The sequence below is a fragment of the Haliotis rubra genome, unplaced genomic scaffold, assembly GCF_003918875.1.
Source record: "Haliotis rubra isolate DU_JTF1 unplaced genomic scaffold, ASM391887v1 Scf737, whole genome shotgun sequence".
Classification (NCBI taxonomy): Eukaryota; Metazoa; Mollusca; class Gastropoda; order Lepetellida; family Haliotidae; genus Haliotis; species Haliotis rubra.
Window position 1 is genome coordinate 159,921 of NW_025767454.1, and position 19,792 is coordinate 179,712.

At 40.7% G+C, this 19,792-nt stretch overlaps 1 protein-coding gene across 1 annotated transcript in view; it reads left to right on the forward strand.

Moving 5' to 3' along the window:
* LOC124259785 (KICSTOR complex protein SZT2-like) overlaps positions 1-19,792 on the forward strand; it is a 140,359-nt gene that overhangs the window by 71,075 nt on the left and 49,492 nt on the right. Inside the window, 11 exon segments of the mRNA XM_046693992.1 lie at positions 8,901-9,022; positions 9,446-9,600; positions 10,671-11,912; positions 12,263-12,509; positions 13,111-13,339; positions 14,234-14,291; positions 14,763-15,032; positions 16,619-16,844; positions 17,946-18,027; positions 18,365-18,472; positions 18,474-18,557. Coding sequence (XP_046549948.1) covers positions 8,901-9,022; positions 9,446-9,600; positions 10,671-11,912; positions 12,263-12,509; positions 13,111-13,339; positions 14,234-14,291; positions 14,763-15,032; positions 16,619-16,844; positions 17,946-18,027; positions 18,365-18,472; positions 18,474-18,557 — 2,823 coding nt within the window.

Genomic DNA, 19,792 nt, shown 5'->3' on the forward strand with positions numbered 1-19,792 from the left:
TAGGCTGGTCAGAATTGTATGGTATGACAGTGAAACAAAGTAGGCTGGTCAGAACTGTATGGTATGACAGTGAAACAAAGTAGGCTGGTCACAACCCTATGGTATGATAGTGAGACAAAGTAGGCTGGTCAGAACTGTATGGTATGATAGTGAAACAAAGTAGGCTGGTCAGAACTGTATGGTATGATAGTGAGACAAAGTAGGCTGGTCAGAACTGTATGGTATGATAGTGAAAGAAAGTAGGCTGTCAGTTGTTGTGTCAGTAAGGGAAGGTGGGTCTTTCAAGAACTTGTATGTTTAATAATGCCTCTCAAACAGTTTATATTTCATAATGTAAAGTACAAGGGTGATAATCTTGTAGGTGAATAAGAGAAAGTAGGTGGATCACAAGGCTGTATACTATTATGGTTGCTGGGTCACAATCTTGTATAGTAATAAGGCAGAGAAGGATGGTCACAAGCTTGTTCCATATTCATAAAGTAAGGTGCGAGGGCTCACAAACTTGTTGTATAATCATAAGGTAAAGTAGGAGGGTTTCAAAGTTGTTGTATAATCATAAAGTAAGGTGCGAGGGTCACAAACTTGATGTATAATCATAAGGTAAAGTAGGAGGGTCACAAGCTTCTTGTATAATCATAAGGTAAAGTAGGAGGGTTACAAACTTGTTGTATAATCATAAAGTAAAGTAGGACGGTTTCAAAGTTGTTGTATAATCATAAAGTAAGGTGCGAGGGTCACAAACTTGATGTATAATCATAAGGTAAAGTAGGAGGGTCACAAGCTTCTTGTATAATCATAAGGTAAAGTAGGAGGGTCACAATCTTGTTGTATAATCATAAGGTAAAGTAGGAGGGTTACAAATGTGTTGTATAATCATAAAGTAAGGTGCGAGGGTCACAAACTTGTATAATCATAAGGTAAAGTAGGATGGTCACAAGCTTCTTGTATATTCATAAGGTAAAGTAGGAGGGTCACAAGCTTGTTCCATATTCATAAAGTAAAGTGCGAGGATCACAAATTTGTTGTATAATCATATGGTAAAGTAGGAGGGTCACAAGCTTCTTGTATAATCATAAGGTAACATGCGAGGGTCACAAGCTTGTTGTATAATCATAAGGTAAAGTAGGATGGTCACAAGCTTGTTGTATAATCATAAGGTAAAGTAGGAAGGTCACAAGCATGTTGTATATTCATAAGGTAAAGTAGGAGGGTCACAAGCTTGTTGTATAAACATAAAGTAAAGTAAGATGGTCACAAGCTTGTTGTATAATCATAAGGTAAAGTAAGAGGGTCACAAGCCTGTTGTATAAACATAAGGTAAAGTAGGAGGGTCACAAGCTTGTATAATCATAAGGTAAAGTAGGAAGGTCACAAGCTTGTTGTATAAACATAAGGTAAAGTAGGAGGGTCACAAGCTTGTTGTATAATCATATGGTAAAGTAGGAGGGTCACAAGCTTGTATAATCATAAGGTAAAGTAGGAAGGTCACAAGCTTGTTGTATAATCATAAAGTAAAGTAGGAGGGTCACAAGCATGTTGTATAATCATATGGTACAGTAGGAGGGTCACAAGTTTGTTGTATAAACATAAGGTAAAGTAGGAGGGTCACAAGCATGTTGTATAATCATAAGGTAAAGTAGGAGGGTCACAAGTTTGTTATATAAACATAAGGTAAAGTAGGAGGGTCACAAGCTTGTTGTATAATCATAAGGTAAAGTAGGAAGGTCACAAGCATGTTGTATATTCATAAGGTAAAGTAGGAGGGTCACAAGCTTGTTGTATAAACATAAAGTAAAGTAAGATGGTCACAAGCTTGTTGTATAATCATAAGGTAAAGTAGGAGGGTCACAAGCCTGTTGTATAATCATAAGGTAAAGTAGAAGGGTCACAAGCTTGTTGTATAATCATAAGGTAAAGTAGGAGGGTCACAAGCTTGTATAATCATAAGGTAAAGCAGGAGGGTCACAAGCATGTTGTATAGTCATAAGGTAAAGTAGGAGGGTCACAAGCTTGTTGTATAATCATAAGGTAAAGTAGGAGGGTCACAAGCTTGTTGTATAATCATAAGGTAAAGCAGGAGGGTCACAAGCATGTTGTATAGTCATAAGGTAAAGTAGGAAGGTCAAAAGCTTGTTGTATAATAATAAGGTAAAGTAGGAGGGTCACAAGCATGTTGTATAATCATAAGGTAAAGTAGGAAGGTCAAAAGCTTGTTGTATAAACATAAAGTAAAGTAAGATGGTCACAAGCTTGTTGTATAATCATAAGGTAAAGTAGGAGGGTCACAAGCTTGTTGTATAATCATAAGGTAAAGTAGGAGGGTCACAAGCTTGTTGTATAATCATATGGTACAGTAGGAGGGTCACAAGCTTGTTGTATAATCATAAGGTAAAGCAGGAGGATCACAAGCATGTTGTATAATCATAAGGTAAAGTAGGAGGGTCTCAAGCTTGTTGTATAATCATAAGGTAAAGTAGGAGGGTCACAAGCATGTTGTATAATCATAAGGTAAAGTAGGAAGGTCACAAGCTTGTTGTATAAACATAAAGTAAAGTAAGATGGTCACAAGCTTGTTGTATAATCATAAGGTAAAGTAGGAGGGTCACAAGCTTGTTGTATAATCATAAGGTAAAGTAGGAGGGTCACAAGCTTGTTGTATAATCATATGGTACAGTAGGAGGGTCACAAGCTTGTTGTATAATCATAAGGTAAAGCAGGAGGATCACAAGCATGTTGTATAATCATAAGGTAAAGTAGGATGGTCACAAGCTTGTTGTATAATCATAAGGTAAAGTAGGAAGGTCACAAGCATGTTGTATATTCATAAGGTAAAGTAGGAGGGTCACAAGCTTGTTGTATAAACATAAAGTAAAGTAAGATGGTCACAAGCTTTTTGTATAATCATAAGGTAAAGTAAGAGGGTCACAAGCCTGTTGTATAAACATAAGGTAAAGTAGGAGGGTCACAAGCTTGTATAATCATAAGGTAAAGTAGGAAGGTCACAAGCTTGTTGTATAAACATAAGGTAAAGTAGGAGGGTCACAAGCTTGTTGTATAATCATATGGTAAAGTAGGAGGGTCACAAGCTTGTATAATCATAAGGTAAAGTAGGAAGGTCACAAGCTTGTTGTATAATCATAAAGTAAAGTAGGAGGGTCACAAGCATGTTGTATAATCATATGGTACAGTAGGAGGGTCACAAGTTTGTTGTATAAACATAAGGTAAAGTAGGAGGGTCACAAGCATGTTGTATAATCATAAGGTAAAGTAGGAGGGTCACAAGTTTGTTATATAAACATAAGGTAAAGTAGGAGGGTCACAAGCTTGTTGTATAATCATAAGGTAAAGTAGGAAGGTCACAAGCATGTTGTATATTCATAAGGTAAAGTAGGAGGGTCACAAGCTTGTTGTATAAACATAAAGTAAAGTAAGATGGTCACAAGCTTGTTGTATAATCATAAGGTAAAGTAGGAGGGTCACAAGCCTGTTGTATAATCATAAGGTAAAAGTAGAAGGGTCACAAGCTTGTATGTATAATCATAAGGTAAAGTAGGAGGGTCACAAGCTTGTATAATCATAAGGTAAAGCAGGAGGGTCACAAGCATGTTGTATAGTCATAAGGTAAAGTAGGAGGGTCACAAGCTTGTTGTATAATCATAAGGTAAAGTAGGAGGGTCACAAGCTTGTTGTATAATCATAAGGTAAAGCAGGAGGGTCACAAGCATGTTGTATAGTCATAAGGTAAAGTAGGAAGGTCAAAAGCTTGTTGTATAATAATAAGGTAAAGTAGGAGGGTCACAAGCATGTTGTATAATCATAAGGTAAAGTAGGAAGGTCAAAAGCTTGTTGTATAAACATAAAGTAAAGTAAGATGGTCACAAGCTTGTTGTATAATCATAGGAAAGGTAAAAGTAGGAGGGTCACAAGCTTGTTGTATAATCATAAGGTAAAAGTAGGAGGGTCACAAGCTTGTTGTATAATCATAAGGTAAAGCAGGAGGTCACAAGCATGTTGTATAATCATAAGGTAAAGTAGGAGGGTCAAGCTTGTTGTATAATCATAAGGTAAAGCAGGAGGGTCACAAGCATGTTGTATAATCATAAGGTAAAGTAGGAAGGTCACAAGCTTGTTGTATAAACATAAAGTAAAGTAAGATGGTCACAAGCTTGTTGTATAATCATAAGGTAAAGTAGGAGGGTCACAAGCTTGTTGTATAATCATAAGGTAAAGTAGGAGGGTCACAAGCTTGTTGTATAATCATATGGTAACAGTAGGAGGGTCACAAGCTTGTTGTATAATCATAAGGTAAAGCAGGAGGATCACAAGCATGTTGTATAATCATAAGGTAAAGTAGGAGGGTCTCAAGCTTGTTGTATAATCATAAGGTAAAGTAGGAGGGTCACAAGCTTGTTGTATAATCATAAGGTAAAGCAGGAGGGTCACAAGCATGTTGTATAATCATAAGGTAAAGTAGGAAGGTCACAAGCTTGTTGTATAATAATAAGGTAAAGTAGGAAGGTCACAAGCTTGTTGTATAAACATAAAGTAAAGTAAGATGGTCACAAGCTTGTTGTATAATCATAAGGTAAAGTAGGAGGGTCACAAACTTGTTGTATAATCATAAGGTAATGTAGGAGGGTGAAAAGCTTGGTGTATACTCTTAAGGTAATGTGCGAGGGTACACATACCAACATACATATATTAGTGTCTGACTTCATATGTTCATTTATTGTAAATTCACTTACAGTAAACTACTTTTATTATTTTTGGGCCCAGGTATTTGTTGTCCATTTCAATCAAAATGAAATGAAGTACAATTTACCTGAGTAAAACTAGTGGTCCATTTGAATTAGTTCTAAATGTAACCATACTATACTGCATTTATTGGACAGTGAAACTTTCCTCATCACAAGGCCAGTGTGTCCATGGTTGTGTCCAACGTCTGTTATCTCAGCATGATATGAGCCCAGAGATAGGAGGCAATACAGCTGCCACTTGAGGGTGGAGCGAGGGAGGGAGACTTGGCACAACCTGATAACACATGGCCTTGCATGGACTCACATATCACAATTCATTGATGTCTCCAAGTCTCTAGACTTCTCAGACTCTGACAGTTGAACTAGAATTTATTGAAAAATGTTGATTTAATAGAGGCAGGCATCAAGGTACTGTGTGGAAGATATTGGGGAGGATATTGATATCTTAGGGGGAGTAGAGTGGTGAGGGAGCAAAAGAGAAGGTATTTCATGGAAGATATCTAGGTGATGTAGCTACGTGATGGGGGGTGGAGCGGTGAATTGGGATTGAAGTGAGGGTAGCTAGGTGAAGGAGGGATTGTAGTGAGGGTAGCTAGGTGAAGGAGGGATTGTATTGAGGGTAGCTAGGTGAAGGAGGGATTGTATTGAGTGTAGCAAGGTGAAGGAGGGATTGTATTGAGGGTAGCTAGGTGAAGGAGGGATTGTTTTGAGGGTATTTCATGGAAGATATCTAGGTGATGTAGCTACATTGATGGGGGTGGAGGCGGGTGGTGGGATTGTATTGAGGGTAGCTAGGTGAAGGAGGGATTGGAAGTGAGGGGTAGCTAGGTGAAGGGAGGGATTGTATTGAGGGTAGCTAGGTGAAGGAGGGATTGAAGTGAGGGTAGCTAGGTGAAGGAAGGATTGAAGTGAGGGTAGCTAGGCAAAGGAGGGATTGAAGTGAGGGTAGCTAGGTCAAGGAGGTATTGTATTGAGGGAAGCTAGGTGAAGGAGGGATTGTATTGAGGGTAGCTAGGTCAAGGAGGGATTGTATTGAGGGTAGCTAGGTTAAGGAGGGATTGGAGTGAAGGTAGCTAGGCAAAGGAGGGATTGAAGTGAGGGTAGCTAGGTAAAGGAGGGATTGTATTGAGGGTAGCTAGGTGAAGGAGGGATTGAAGTGAGGGTAGCAAGGTGAAGGAGGGATTGTTTTGAGGGTAGCTAGGTGAAGGAGGGATTGTATTGAGGGTAGCTAGGCAAAGGAGGGATTGGAGTGAAGGTAGCTAGGTAAAGGAGGGATTGTATTGAGGGTAGCTAGGTGAAGGAGGGATTGAAGTAAAGGGTAGCAAGGTGAAGGAGGGATTGTTTTGAGGGTAGCTAGGTGAAGGAGGGATTGTATTGAGGGTAGCTAGGCAAAGGAGGATTGTATTGAGTGTAGCTAGGTCAAGGAGGGATTGTATTGAGGGAAGCTAGGTGAAGGAGGGATTGTATTGAGGGTAGCTAAGTGAAGGAAGAATTGAAGTGAGGGTAGCTAGGCAAAAGAGGGATTGAAGTGAGGGTAGCAAGGTGAAGGAGGGATTGTATTGAGGGTAGCTTGGTGGAGGGATTGTAGTTAGGGTAGCTAGGTCAAGGAGGTATTGTATTGAGGGAAGCTAGGTGAAGGAGGGATTGTATTGAGGGTAGCTAGGTGAAGGAGGGATTGTATTGAGGGTAGCTAGGTCAAGGAGGGATTGAAGTGAAGGTAGCTAGGCAAAGGAGGGATTGAAGTGAGGGTAGCTAGGCAAAGGAGGGATTGTATTGAGGGTAGCTAAGTGAAGGAAGAATTGAAGTGAGGGTAGCTAGGCAAAGGATGGATTGAAGTGAGGGTAGCAAGGTGAAGGAGGGATTGTATCGAGGGAAGCTTGATGGAGGGATTGTAATTAGGGTAGCAAGGTAAAGGAGGGATTGTATTGAGGGTAGCTAGGTGAAGGAGGGATTGAAGTGAGGGTAGCAAGGTGAAGGAGGGATTGTTTTGAGGGTAGCTAGGTGAAGGAGGGATTGTATTGAGGGTAGCTAGGCAAAGGAGGGATTGTATTGAGTGTAGCTAGGTCAAGGAGGGATTGTATTGAGGGAAGCTAGGTGAAGGAGGGGTTGTATTGAGGGTAGCTAAGTGAAGGAAGAATTGAAGTGAGTGTAGCTAGGCAAAAGAGGGATTGAAGTGAGGGTAGCAAGGTGAAGGAGGGATTGTATTGAGGGTAGCTTGGTGGAGGGATTTTAGTGAGGGTAGCTAGGTGAAGGAGGGATTGAAGTGAAGGTAGCTTGGTGAAGGATGGATTGTATTGAGGGTAGCTAGGCAAAGGAGGGATTGTATTGAGTGTAGCTAGGTCAAGGAGGGATTGAAGTGAGGGTAGCTAGGTGAAGGATGGTTTGAAGTGAGGGTAGCTAGGTCAAGGAGGGATTGTAGTGAGGGTAGCTAGGTGACAGGGGGATTGAAGTGAGGGTAGCTAGGTGAAGGATGGTTTGAGGTGAGGGTAGCTAGGTGACAGGGGATTGTAGTGAGGGTAGCTAGGCAAAGGAGGGATTGTAGTGAGGGTAGCTAGGTGACAGGGGGATTGAAGTGAGGGTAGCTAGGTGAAGGATGGTTTGAAGTGAGGGTAGCTAGGTGAAGGGATGGTTTGAAGTGAGGGTAGCTAGGCAAAGGAGGGATTGAAGTGAGGGTAGCTAGGTGAAGGATGGTTTGAAGTGAGGGTAGCTAGGCAAAGGAGGGATTGTAGTGAGGGTGGCTAGGTGAAGGATGGTTTGAAGTGAGGGTAGCTAGGCAAAGGAGGGATTGTAGTGAGGGTAGCTAGGCAAAGGAGGGATTGTAGTGAGGGTAGCTAGGTGACAAGGGGATTGAAGTGAGGGTAGCTAGGTGAAGGAGGGATTGTATTGAGGGTAGCTAGGTGAAGGATGGTTTGAAGTGAGGGTAGCTAGGTCAAGGAGGGATTGTAGTGAGGGTAGCTAGGTGAAGGATGGTTTGAAGTGAGGGTAGCTAGGCAAAGGAGGGATTGTATTGAGGGTAGCTAGGTGAAGGATGGTTTGAAGTGAGGGTAGCTAGGTCAAGGAGGGATTGTATTGAGGGTAGCTAGGTGAAGGATGGTTTGAAGTGAGGGTAGCTAGGCAAAGGAGGGATTGTATTGAGGGTAGCTAGGTGAAGGGTGGTTTGAAGTAAGGGTAGCTAGGTCAAGGAGGGATTGTACTGAGGGTAGCTAGGTGAAGGATGGTTTGAAGTGAGGGTAGCTAGGCAAAGGAGGGATTGTATTGAGGGTAGCTAGGTGAAGGATGGTTTGAAGTGAGGGTAGCTAGGCAAAGGAAGGATTGTATTGAGGGTAGCTAGGTGACAGGGGGATTGAAGTGAGGGTAGCTAGGTGAAGGATGGTTTGAAGTGAGGATAGCTAGGCAAAGGAGGGATTGTAGTGAGGGTAGCTAGGTGAAGGAGGGATTGAAGTGAGGATAGCTAGGTGACGGAGGGATTGAAGTGAGGATAGCTAGGTGAAGGAGGGATTGTAGTGAGGATAACCAAATGAAGGAGGGATTGTATTGAATGAAAGAATAAATGAATGAATGAATGAATGAATGCTCTTTATTTCCCCAATGATTTGGAGAGTACATTATATTACTTGTCAGTCGCAGTGTTACACGTAGGTGTCACGTTTAGAGTATTGGTAAAGATAGTATAGTAGTCACAGGCAGCCATAGATGCAAAGGTAGATAACTGACCAAGGTAATTTTGACACCTGACAGTAAAGTCAGTCCAGCCAATATCCTGATTAAGACATTAGTGATCGTGATATATATATTTGTGAAATTAGACATAGGGACATGAGGGCTTAAACCCTTATATATATGGAACTTTGGGATACCGAATTAATATTTTCATTTCCCTGAAATTAGCAAGCAGGAAATACAGAAAGTGTGCTCTCTATATATCAGTACAAACAAGTATTATTTCTAAATATACACGTGAAACTTGTGAGAAACAAAAGTCTCCCACAAAACACCTCCAGCACATATCAAGATGGTCATTATAAGGTCTATTCAAAATGTCTGCTGCTTTATCCAAGTTGATGATCTACAAGTCTGTTAACTGCTGCCTTCTTGACCAAACATTACAGGAGTACATTGCAACAAATGTTCGCTATGTTTCAGTTCTTCCCGGTGGACTACGAGTGTATCTCCAGCTTGGTGACGTTTGAACATCTCATCTACCAGTGTCGGAACTGTCCCATCCTTCCCTCACCGGTGCCAGATTCCCAGTCCTCTCACTCCTGGTAGGCAAAATGGCCATTACCAATCATGACCAAAACTATTTTGAAATGCAATTGTTTTTGGTTGGTATGTTTTTACAAAAGAATAATTCTCTTCTTTTTGTTAATTACTTGGTAGTTTTGTTCAATTTATTTATCTCATTATTTTGATAATATGTTCTTATTCTTTTCTAAAGTTTATTCCCCAAAATGAAAGTTTTGAATTGTTCTTGTTGCTCCAATTACTTTATGTTATTTCAAGGTTTTGAAAAAAATTGTGATTTATTTTTTTCCATTACATTATGAAATTTTGACTGTATTCTCAAATTGTTAAGTTTGAGAAAATATACTTCAAATACTGAGAAAATAGTTTTTAAAACATTTGCAAAAAACAAAGTAATGAAACATAGCTAGACTCATTTAGTTACGGTTTCCTCTGGAACACAGTCCACCAAGTCCACGGTTCCGTAAGCAGTATGTGCGAGACGACAGCCGTAGACTGGAGACATCCATCTTCAACATCCCCTTTCCCTTCGACCTGCTGGCCCTCCTTCCCAAGTCTCAACAGGCAGAGCTCCTCTTCTCTACATTCATACCTCCAAGTGAGTAACAGGTGTATACAGGTGCTTATATGATGTGTCCAGGTGAGTTACAAGTGTATACATAATACCTCAAGGTGAGTTACAGGTGTATACAGGTGCATACATAATACCTCTGGGTGAGTTACAGGTGTATACAGGTGCATATATGACGCTTTCAGGTAACTTACAGGTGTATACATAATACCTCAAGGTGAGTTACAGGTGTATACATAATACCTCTGGGTGAGTAACAGGTGTATACAGGTGCATATATGATGCTTCCAGGTAACTTACAGGTGTATACAGGTGCATACATGACACCTCCAGGTGAGTTACAGGTGTATACATAATACCTCATGGTGAGACATAGGTGTATAAAGGTGCATACATGACACCTCTGGGTGAGTTACAGGTGTATACATAATACCTCAAGGTGAGATACAGGTCCATACATAATACCTCTGGGTGAGTTACAGGTGTATTACATAATACTTCAAGGTGAGTTACAGGTGTATACAGGTGCATACATGACACCTCCAGGTGAGTTACAGGTGTATACATAATACCTCAAGGTGAGTTACAGGTGTATACAGGTGCATACATGATACCTCCAGGTGAGTTACAGGTGTATACAGGATGCCTTCAGGTGAGTTACAGGTGCATACATGATGCCTCAGTTGAATTGCAGGTGTATACAGGTGCATACATGAAGCCTCCAGGTGAGTTACAGGTGCATACATGATGCCTCCAGCTGAGTAATTAGTTGTATACAGGAGCATGCATAATACCTACAGGTGAGTTACAGATGTATGTATGATACCTCCAAGTGAGTTACAGGTGTATACATTCATGCCTTAAGAAGTACTAAGCAATTTAATTGGCCTCACTTTTTACAGAACAATAACTCTTTACTGGGCATGAAAGATTACATGAAAAAAAAGAGTTTTGTTTCACATTAGGAGCATATTACTGTTTATTCTTCACAACAGAGCATGTTGGGGTGTATTCTTCAGATTAAGAGCATATTAGCATATATTTACACTTAGAGTAAGGAAATGTCATTCAGTGATTGTGTTGTTCTTGCTTTCCAGCAAAGATAACCTACAATGCCGAGGAAGTTCCCATTGATCCCAAAGGCTCCAACAACCAACTGTTTGCCATCCTGTTTGAGAGTCTGAAAGGAACAGGGCTTCTTAGTAAGGAGAATGTCCATGACAAAGAAATCCCACTCACATCTGAAGACTGTGCTGGGTTTCTGAACCTTCTGAAGTCCAGGAAGAGAGATCCTAGCAAAAATCCCCTCCCTTTTAACTTCATCAACAGCAGCCATGAAGCAACACCCACACCAGAAGACAAAACCACAGCGGATGGCAAAACTTCAGACCCCAAAGCTACAAAGGATGCAGAAAAGGTTAATAAGGAAAGCAAAGTTCTTGGAACTCCAAAACTGAAGGATTCCAAACTAGGCAACTTTGAAATAAACTCCCCATTTTCCAATTCTCCTTTGAACAAGAGCTATGGCACTCCCATTAAACCTTTGGAGAAACAGCCATCGGATGAAGAGGCTGCTTGCCCGATGTGGAGATGCTTTGCTTCTGCAAAGACGGACACTCACATGTTCCTCACATTTGTTCCAGCAAGCTTTGATGATCTCCTTCTGCTCAACAATATTACAGAGTTTGGTAAGGATGAAGCTGAAGAGTCTGGGAATAAAGAAGAAACAGCTGAACAGGATGATCAAATTCCTGAGGAGACTCAACCCTCTTCTTTATCCAAACCTGTGACAAATTCTGATGTGGAGCAAGATTTGAGAGATGTTGAGGATGAGGCATCAGTTGATCCTGAACTGGAAGATGAAGGTCATACTGTCATTATGGAAGGAGTTGAAGATTCTGAAATGCAGAAGGGATCTGCTGAAGTTACAGGCGAAGTTCCTGAAGGTGGTGAAGTTCTGGAAGACAAACCATCTCAACCACATCCTCTGTTACTGCCAATATATGTGTATGATTGCTACCAGCATAATGTCGTGGACTCGCTGGTCAACAGATGGGACTTCACGCAATATGAGGACATCTATGAGGACATGTCTTTCGACATGGCTGACCTGGACAATACTCAGTTATATGGCAAAATGACAGCAAGTCCTCGAGGTCGCTTACTGTCTTGTGACAATGAGGACAGTGTAAACGAAGAAGAGAGTGACATTCACAGATTGAACTGGAGGTCATCCATAGACCGCAGATCTAATGATAGCATCTGTGAAGGAGGGACTTCAGCCTTCAGGCAGCATTGTGTGGTCATCTCTGAGACGTACCTCAGATGCTTTGTTACTGGTGAGTTTGTTGTCAGCAACTCTATTTTGTCTTTCTTCAACAAGTTTTTGATAAAATAGACGAGAGCTCAGTCTAAAATTGTAACATTGGGTAGCTTTTCCACATATTTAAGGGAAACCTGTTCAAAATGTAACTCACAAACAAAACTGTGTTGCACTTTAAAGACAAAACGGTCCTTCCTTTATCAACAAAGATGATTCCGTCTTCATGATCTTTGAGGTTTTGCGATAAAATGTTGTGAGGAGCATAAAATGTATAGCTATTGGAAAATCAGGATGGCAGCTTTTTAGCATTCTTGTCATGAAAGATATTTGTAAGTAACTTCTAACCTCATCATCCACCTTGCACAGGTGTGTTTAAGAGTCTACAGCAGGGCTTCTACGTTGATCAGCGGGATGTCAATGCAGCCATCAACAACATCTGTGAGGAGTCGTGTCCCCTGGAGACCGACATGACCTACTTTCTCCAGGCATCCTGTGGTCACTTTCAGCACATCGCGGACAAAGCCCGGAAGGAGAGCGGCACCACCAAAGAGGCAGTCAAACACCCTCGGAAACTGTCTGTTAGGTTCATGGACGTGGTGGAAGACACTGACAGGTGAGGTTTTGCATCTGAGATTTCAGGATTATATGTGAGTAATTAATATCTTGTATATTGGAAAGGCTGTGAGAAACGTTCTGTGTTTGTTATTCTTTGTTATTAACTTCCTAGTTTTAGGGCATATTGACACGTGTTGGAAAATGTCCGGGAATATAGATCCTTGTTGCAAGTTGATGAGGACAAAAATGAACTGCCACAGTGCTGACCTTTCCTGAAATGTTGATATGTTGTTTTTTAAATTGTTACGTTGATTGTTCTTTAATGTATGTTTTAAGAAAGAGAATTTGAGATTTTCTCAGTTTGCAAAAATATGAAGTAAACTCATAAGCATAGCACTGTTTTGGCAAGGAAAATTTACTCTTGTTAAACTCAGGACAAACTTCACAGTAATTGTACTTATACTAAAACAGCATTCTTTTACTGTGCAAAACAAAAAACATTTGTTTACATCAGGTTGTATATGACCTGTACATTGATATGAAACATTCCTTCACCATTTTTCAACCGTAGAGTAAGGTTTGTTCAAAATGGCTCCCCTAAGCTCTTACCTTTGTAAACCTAAAGTGTTGTTCTACAAGTTGACCGTCTGTGCTTCCAGTGATGTGGAAGTCCTGGACTCCAGGATTCCGGCCGTGCTGCAGCTGCCCAAAGTGTCCACCACGCTGACCATTCCACTGAAGGGGGCTTGTCCTTGTGATATGGTTGATGGTCTGCGTGAACTAGTGCGTTCCAAGTTCCTGGGTATTGTACAGAAGTGGTTCCGTCCAGTCCCGACCCACCCTGACTTCTACTTCTACTGCTCGGACAGCATGTTGCAGGATGTCTCAGTGAGTGACCCGTCTGACTGGTGCCCAGTGCTTGTCCATCCATATGTGCTGTTGGGCACATTAGCTCCTTAGTACCCTATCCTCAATGGCTTGTGAATGCTGCTAAAGCTAGTGCATTCATGATGCATTGTACTGAGAATAAGTAAATAGACTGGTACAATTCAGTAGTATTTTCCATTGGGGTATGGAAATATTTTGGAAAATATTTTTTCTTTTTTGTATTTTTCACACAATTATATTTGCTGCGAGTAGTTTTCTAAGATTTACCATCAGATGGTAAGCTTGATGTGTTTAACTGGTATAGAGTATATCCTCTCTATGATTTACCATCAGATGGTAAACTTGATGTGTTTTATTGATATAGAGTGTATCCTCTCTAAGACTAACCATTTGATGGTAAGCTTGATGTGTTTGATGAATAGACAGTGCATCCTCTCTATGATTTACCATCTGATGGTGATGTTGATGTTTGACAAAGATGGAGTGTATCCTTTCTATGATTTACCATCAGATGGTAAGCTTGATGTGTTCGACTGAGATGGAGTGTATCCTCTCTAAGACTTACCATCTGATGGTGATGTTGATGTGTTTGACTGAGATGGAGTGTATCATCTCTAAGATTTACCATCTGATGGTGATGTTGATGTGTTTGACTGAGATGGAGTGTATTCTCTCTAAGACTTACCATCTGATGGTGATGTTGATGTGTTTGACTGAGATGGAGTGTATCATCTCTAAGATTTACCATCTGATGGAGATGTTGATGTGTTTGACTGAGATGGAGTGTATCATCTCTAAGATTTACCATCTGATGGTGATGTTGATGTGTTTGACTGAGATGGAGTGTATCATCTCTAAGATTTACCATCTGATGGAGATGGATGACTGTTACAGCTGGAGGAGAGTCAGGAGGATGGGGAACTGTCTGACAGCCAACATGGTGACAACACAGGTGGGGCACCAGCATGTACTTTGGAGACAATTTTGTAATGTTGCAACCACTAGTTTAAATTGTTTACAGATTTATCACAGCCACAATTCGAAAGTATAACGAAACATCTTTCTTTACTGCAATAAATCTGTGAATCTTACAAAACCAACTCTTTACTGCTTAATGTTTTGTTTTGCTAAACACCTATGAACAGCATGAAATCTCCTCTGAAAGAAGTGCATCTGAGTACCATGATGCTGTTAGCACTTTAAACACCACTCTTTAAAAGAATTGGCATTTATTTTACACAATAAGACAATGGTTCCAAACAGCATTATGTCAAATATAATAGAAAGATATTTTGATTTTTCAATCTTATATGAACAATAATATTTGATCTATTCAAATTTCACTGCAAAAAAAGTCTGTAAGTTGTAAAATTATTTCTATAGAATGTCTGTTATTAAGAAATAAGAAATGTTTTTAAACCAGACACGAGTCAGACGGAGCACACAGACGATGAATACATTGAAATCCGTTCAGAAGAAAAGATGTTGCGAAATGGTCACATTCAGGAGGACAGATTGTCGGTTTTGTCCAGCATGGGGTCCACTCACTCGTCTGAGTCAGAGCTTGACCTTGACCTCACCACGGAGCAGAAGGAGGAAGAGGAAGAGCCACTCTTCATCCACTTCACCTGCTCCATGAAGAATGCCGGCAGCTCACACTTTGTCTCCATCAGGTCACTGCCACAATGTCTGGGTATGCATCAGATGATCACTCTCCACTTTTTAGCTTTTGGTAGCTTTTTAAAAAAAAATGTTGAATCGTCAATGTTGGACAACGTTAACTGTCCTCAGAATATGTCACATTGTATAAATTTTGGGAGAACTAAAACTAAATGTTTGCCATAAACACTGTAAGTCTTAAGAAATTTGCTAACTCAAAAACCGTTCAATATTTTTCAACAAAACTTGGTAGATATATCAAACAGAACCTTAAGTGGTGCCTTTTGCTATTTGCAGATTTTTGGCATTTTTATTTTTTTTTGGTTTCCTTGACAACGATTCGGACTTAGTCCCAAAAGGGAGGGGTGGGCTTCATTTCCGAGGCACAACTCAAGAACCATTCAATATTTTTCAACAAAACTTGCTAGATATATCAAACAGAACCTTAAGTGGTGCCTTTTGCTATTTGCAGATTTTTGGCTTATTTATTTTTCCCGGTTTTCATGGAAACGATTCGGACTTAGTCCCAAAAGGGAGGGGTGGGCTTCGTTTCCTGAGCACAACTCGAAAACTTCTAAATATCTTTCAGCAAAACTTGGCAGATATGTGAGGCAGATGCCAAAGTGGTGCCTTTTGCTATTTGCAGATTTGTGTGATTTATTATTTTCTCGGTTTCCATGGAAACGATTCGGACTTAGTCTCAAAAGGGAGGGGTGGGCTTCATTTCTGGTGCACAACTCGAAAAGCGTTCAGTATCTTTCAGCAGAACTTGGCAGATATATCAGGCAAATTTTAAAATGGTGCCTTTTGCTATTTACAGATTTTTGGCATTTATATTTCTCATGATTTCCATGGAAATGATTTGGACTTAGTTTAAAAAAGTCAAGCTAGACTTTAAGTAACTGTCAGATGATTTGTTCTTTCAAATATGTAGGGGCCGGGGGGATATGTCATCTTCTGATGACTCATGTTTGTTTTTTATGGCAACAATTTGGACTTTTCTTTTTTTGAAGGGTAAAGTTTGTTTCCGGAGCATAATTCTGAAACTAATTGACCCATCTTCAACAAATCATTTGCTAAACTGCCCCTCCATATCATGTAGATGTGCCTTTTGGTTTGAAGTTTTCATTCAATTTTATTTTTTTCTGTTTCAATTATTTTTTTCTGTTGAGGTCTCAACGTTGAATTGGGGAAAGGGGAGACATCTGTTTTTATGAGTAAAAACACTTTCTAGTTTTCTAAAGGTTTTCCTCATTCTATAACAAACACACAGGTCCAATGATCCAAACACACAGGACCAATAAAATGTCCTTTATGATGGAGGTATATGTTTGATAATAGTGGGGGAATTTTGACAGTTACAGTTAGTAAGACTTGCTACTGTTAATAAACTTTCTTATAGTCACAGCTTGCAATTTTGCTTCAATATTATTCTGAATACCTTCACTGCAACAACATAGATATCAGACATTGAATGATTTAATATCAAGAATACCATGTCCACCATTTTTTAATTTTCATAGAACTATGTTGCTAGTGAAGTTGGAGATTCATGGGAGACAACTCTGATTGGGTAATGTGCTGTTTTTATATTCACGCAATGACACCTTCATTCCTCAGTTGACATTTGGACAAAAATTGAAGAGGAAGTCAGCATCCTTGACCTTGAAAATATGAGGTTCACCTTTGACATCAACTGCATGACGCTGCCCAATGAGCTGGATGTCCCGCTGATTGGCAAGCCGTCATACATTCGGATGTTGTCGGGATCAAGCATTACTCCTTCATCGCCCCACAACGAAAGTGACCAAGAGGACACTGCCTTCTCTATCATCTCCTCAGATGGGTAAGCGAGACAGTTCAAGGTCGTTCTTGATAGTCTGGGAAGAAGGTTTCTTGGGTGTCCATATTTCTTGATTTTGATAACCACCACAAGGATAAGTTCGACATTCTGACTGACCAACAGGGCAGTGTATTTTGTCAGACACAATATTTTTGGATGCTGATGTTATTGATAAATGCACCCATAAAGATCCGGGTTAGAGTTGATCTTCAGCAACACATGCTTGTCGTAACTGGCAACTAACAGGATTGGGTGGTCAGGCTCATTGACTTGGTTGACACATGTCATCGTATCCCAGTTGCGTAGATTGATGCTCATGCTGTTGATCACTGGATTGTCTGATCCAGACTCGATTATTTACAGACCGCCACCATAAAGCTGGAATATTGCTGAGTGTGGCATAAAACTAAACTCACTCACTCACTATGGATGAATGCTCAAACTGTTGGTTCATTGTTTGTAGTAGATATTGTAATATTCCTCTCTGCTGTCTGACCCGTGAAGGTCCGGGTTAGAATATTGATCTTCAGTAACCCATGCTTGTCGAAGAGACGACTAACGGGATCGGGTGGTCAGACTCGCTGACTTGACATGTCATCGGTTCCCAATTGCTCAGATCAATGCACATGCTGTTAATCACTGGACTGTCTGGTCCAGACTCGATTATTTACAGACCGCCGCCATATAGCTGGAATATTGCTAAGTGCGGCCTAAAACTAAACTCACTCACTCACTCACTCACTCACTCACTCACTCACTCACTCACTCACTCACTCACTCACTCACTCACTCACTCACTCACTCACTCACTCACTCACTCACTCACTCACTCACTCACTCACCTGTCTAATAATGTTTACAAGTTTGCTGTTGCTGTTCTATGCATACACAGATTAAATGTATAGATGAAATATTTTCATATGAGAATATGCTTTGGAAAAAACAAACTATGGAAAAGATACACCCGATCTTGCAGCTCAGTCCTTGTTTTGTTATATGGCAACCCAGTTCAGATGATCAAGATGGTGAAACAAACTCCCTCGCTTGTAGTACATTACCTAAACTAAACAGGAATGCATGTCTGATATAGTTATTTAACTTCAGCTTCAGCAAGCCACTGATGGGAGATCCTATTGGCCACCTGCCCAAGGTCCAACATGGAGCTGTCCTTAAGTGTAAGGAAGAGGTAAGGTTCTGAGTCTACCGTTTGTCTAGTGTCAGTTCATTAACTTATCTTCATCATATCCCATCTGTGTAGCTAGATTGTGATGATGTCAGCCAATCCCCATGTCGGCTTAACTGGAATATTACCGATCAGGGATGGATCCAGAGGGGGTTGCGGGGGATGTGCACCCACCCCCCCTTCTCCCCCTCAAAAATGTTCCCTGAGGAACATTTCCCCTTAACCTATGGACTTCATGATTTATGTGCACCCCCTCTTGTCCAAAATCCTGGAACCGCCCCGGCTGATTGCGACGAAACTAACAGTGTCAGGATGAGTTGTGAACAACTCTGTGCTTCAGATCGAGTGGCTGCTGTCAGATGAGATCACATCGTCTCTACGGAACCTGCAGCCCATCAGCGCTGATGCTCTCAAGTTTGTGACGGAGCACATCAAGTCGTCAGTACAGGCGGGGGAAGCCAGCCTGTGTTCATGACAGAGTCGAACTTATGTTTGTCTACGGAGCCGACCAGAGCCTTGGCAGGTTCACAGAGGTCAGTAATTAAACCTTTGTAATGAATAATACTTCTTTAGAGGACCAGTTTTGGGTTGTTTAGGGCTTAATGTTTTCATACATCATGGAACCATTGAGTGAGTGAGTATAGTTTTTCACCGCTTTTAGCAATATTCCAGCAATATCACGGCAGGGGACACCAGAAATGGGCTTCACACATTGTGCTGATGTGGGGAATTGAACCCGAGCCTTCTGCATGACAAGCAAATGTTTTAGTCACTAGGCCCTGGAACTATTGATCAGGATGGGGTTGAGACGTGCGTTTAGCTGTGTCACTGAGGAAGTGAATATTTATAGAAAACTTCTTCCTCTAACATTAAGCTCTTGAAATAGTGATATATGCTTTAGAAAGGTATACTCTGAAGATTTGAGTTTACTACCCTATTAAATAATTGTGTGGCAGTACATTTGTGCAGACAATACAACCAGAATCTAGGAAGACCATGTGTTTAAAATGTTTAAACATAGAAATTGTATTTGTGTATTCCATTGGGTACATTTGGGTGCATTGAAGTCTCCTGGGGTACATGTATATAGTATCCTACACACCAATGACTGCTTCATCATACGAGGGGCGTTCATTAAAGATTTCCCCTGACCCACTTGTGGCTGAAACTTCATGTGAGTAATGACACATATGTCTATGGGTCATGTGGAAATTTTCAGCATTGAACTATTAAAGCTATTTCATTGACAAGCGTTACATTGAAGTAAGGTGTGACAATGGAGCCAGTTGAGGGCTGAGCAGTGATCAAGTTTTTGTACTTGAAAGGTCACACACCAAAAGAGACCTTTGAAGAAATGAAAGCAACCTATGGGGAGGATGCCCCATCGTATGACGTAGTTAAACACTGGCATCACCAGTTGAAATGTGGTCGGAAATCTGTGGAAACTGCTCCACTCCTGGTCGACCTCTTTCAGCCATTGATGAAGACACTGTCAGTAAAGTGGAGACTGCCATTTTGAAGATTGCCGTATAACTGTTCGCCAGTTAGCACATTATGTCAAGTTCTGTGTAGGGTCTGTGGAAAAAATCATTCATGACAATTTGCACATGCATAAGGTGTCTGCATGATGGATTCCCTGGCTGCTCACAATTTTCAGAAGCAAGAACAAGTCAGTTGCTCAAAGGCTCTTTTGGACATGTACCAAAAAACACAGACAAACTTTTTCGACAGACTTATCACACACCATGCACCATCTAACTTCCATATC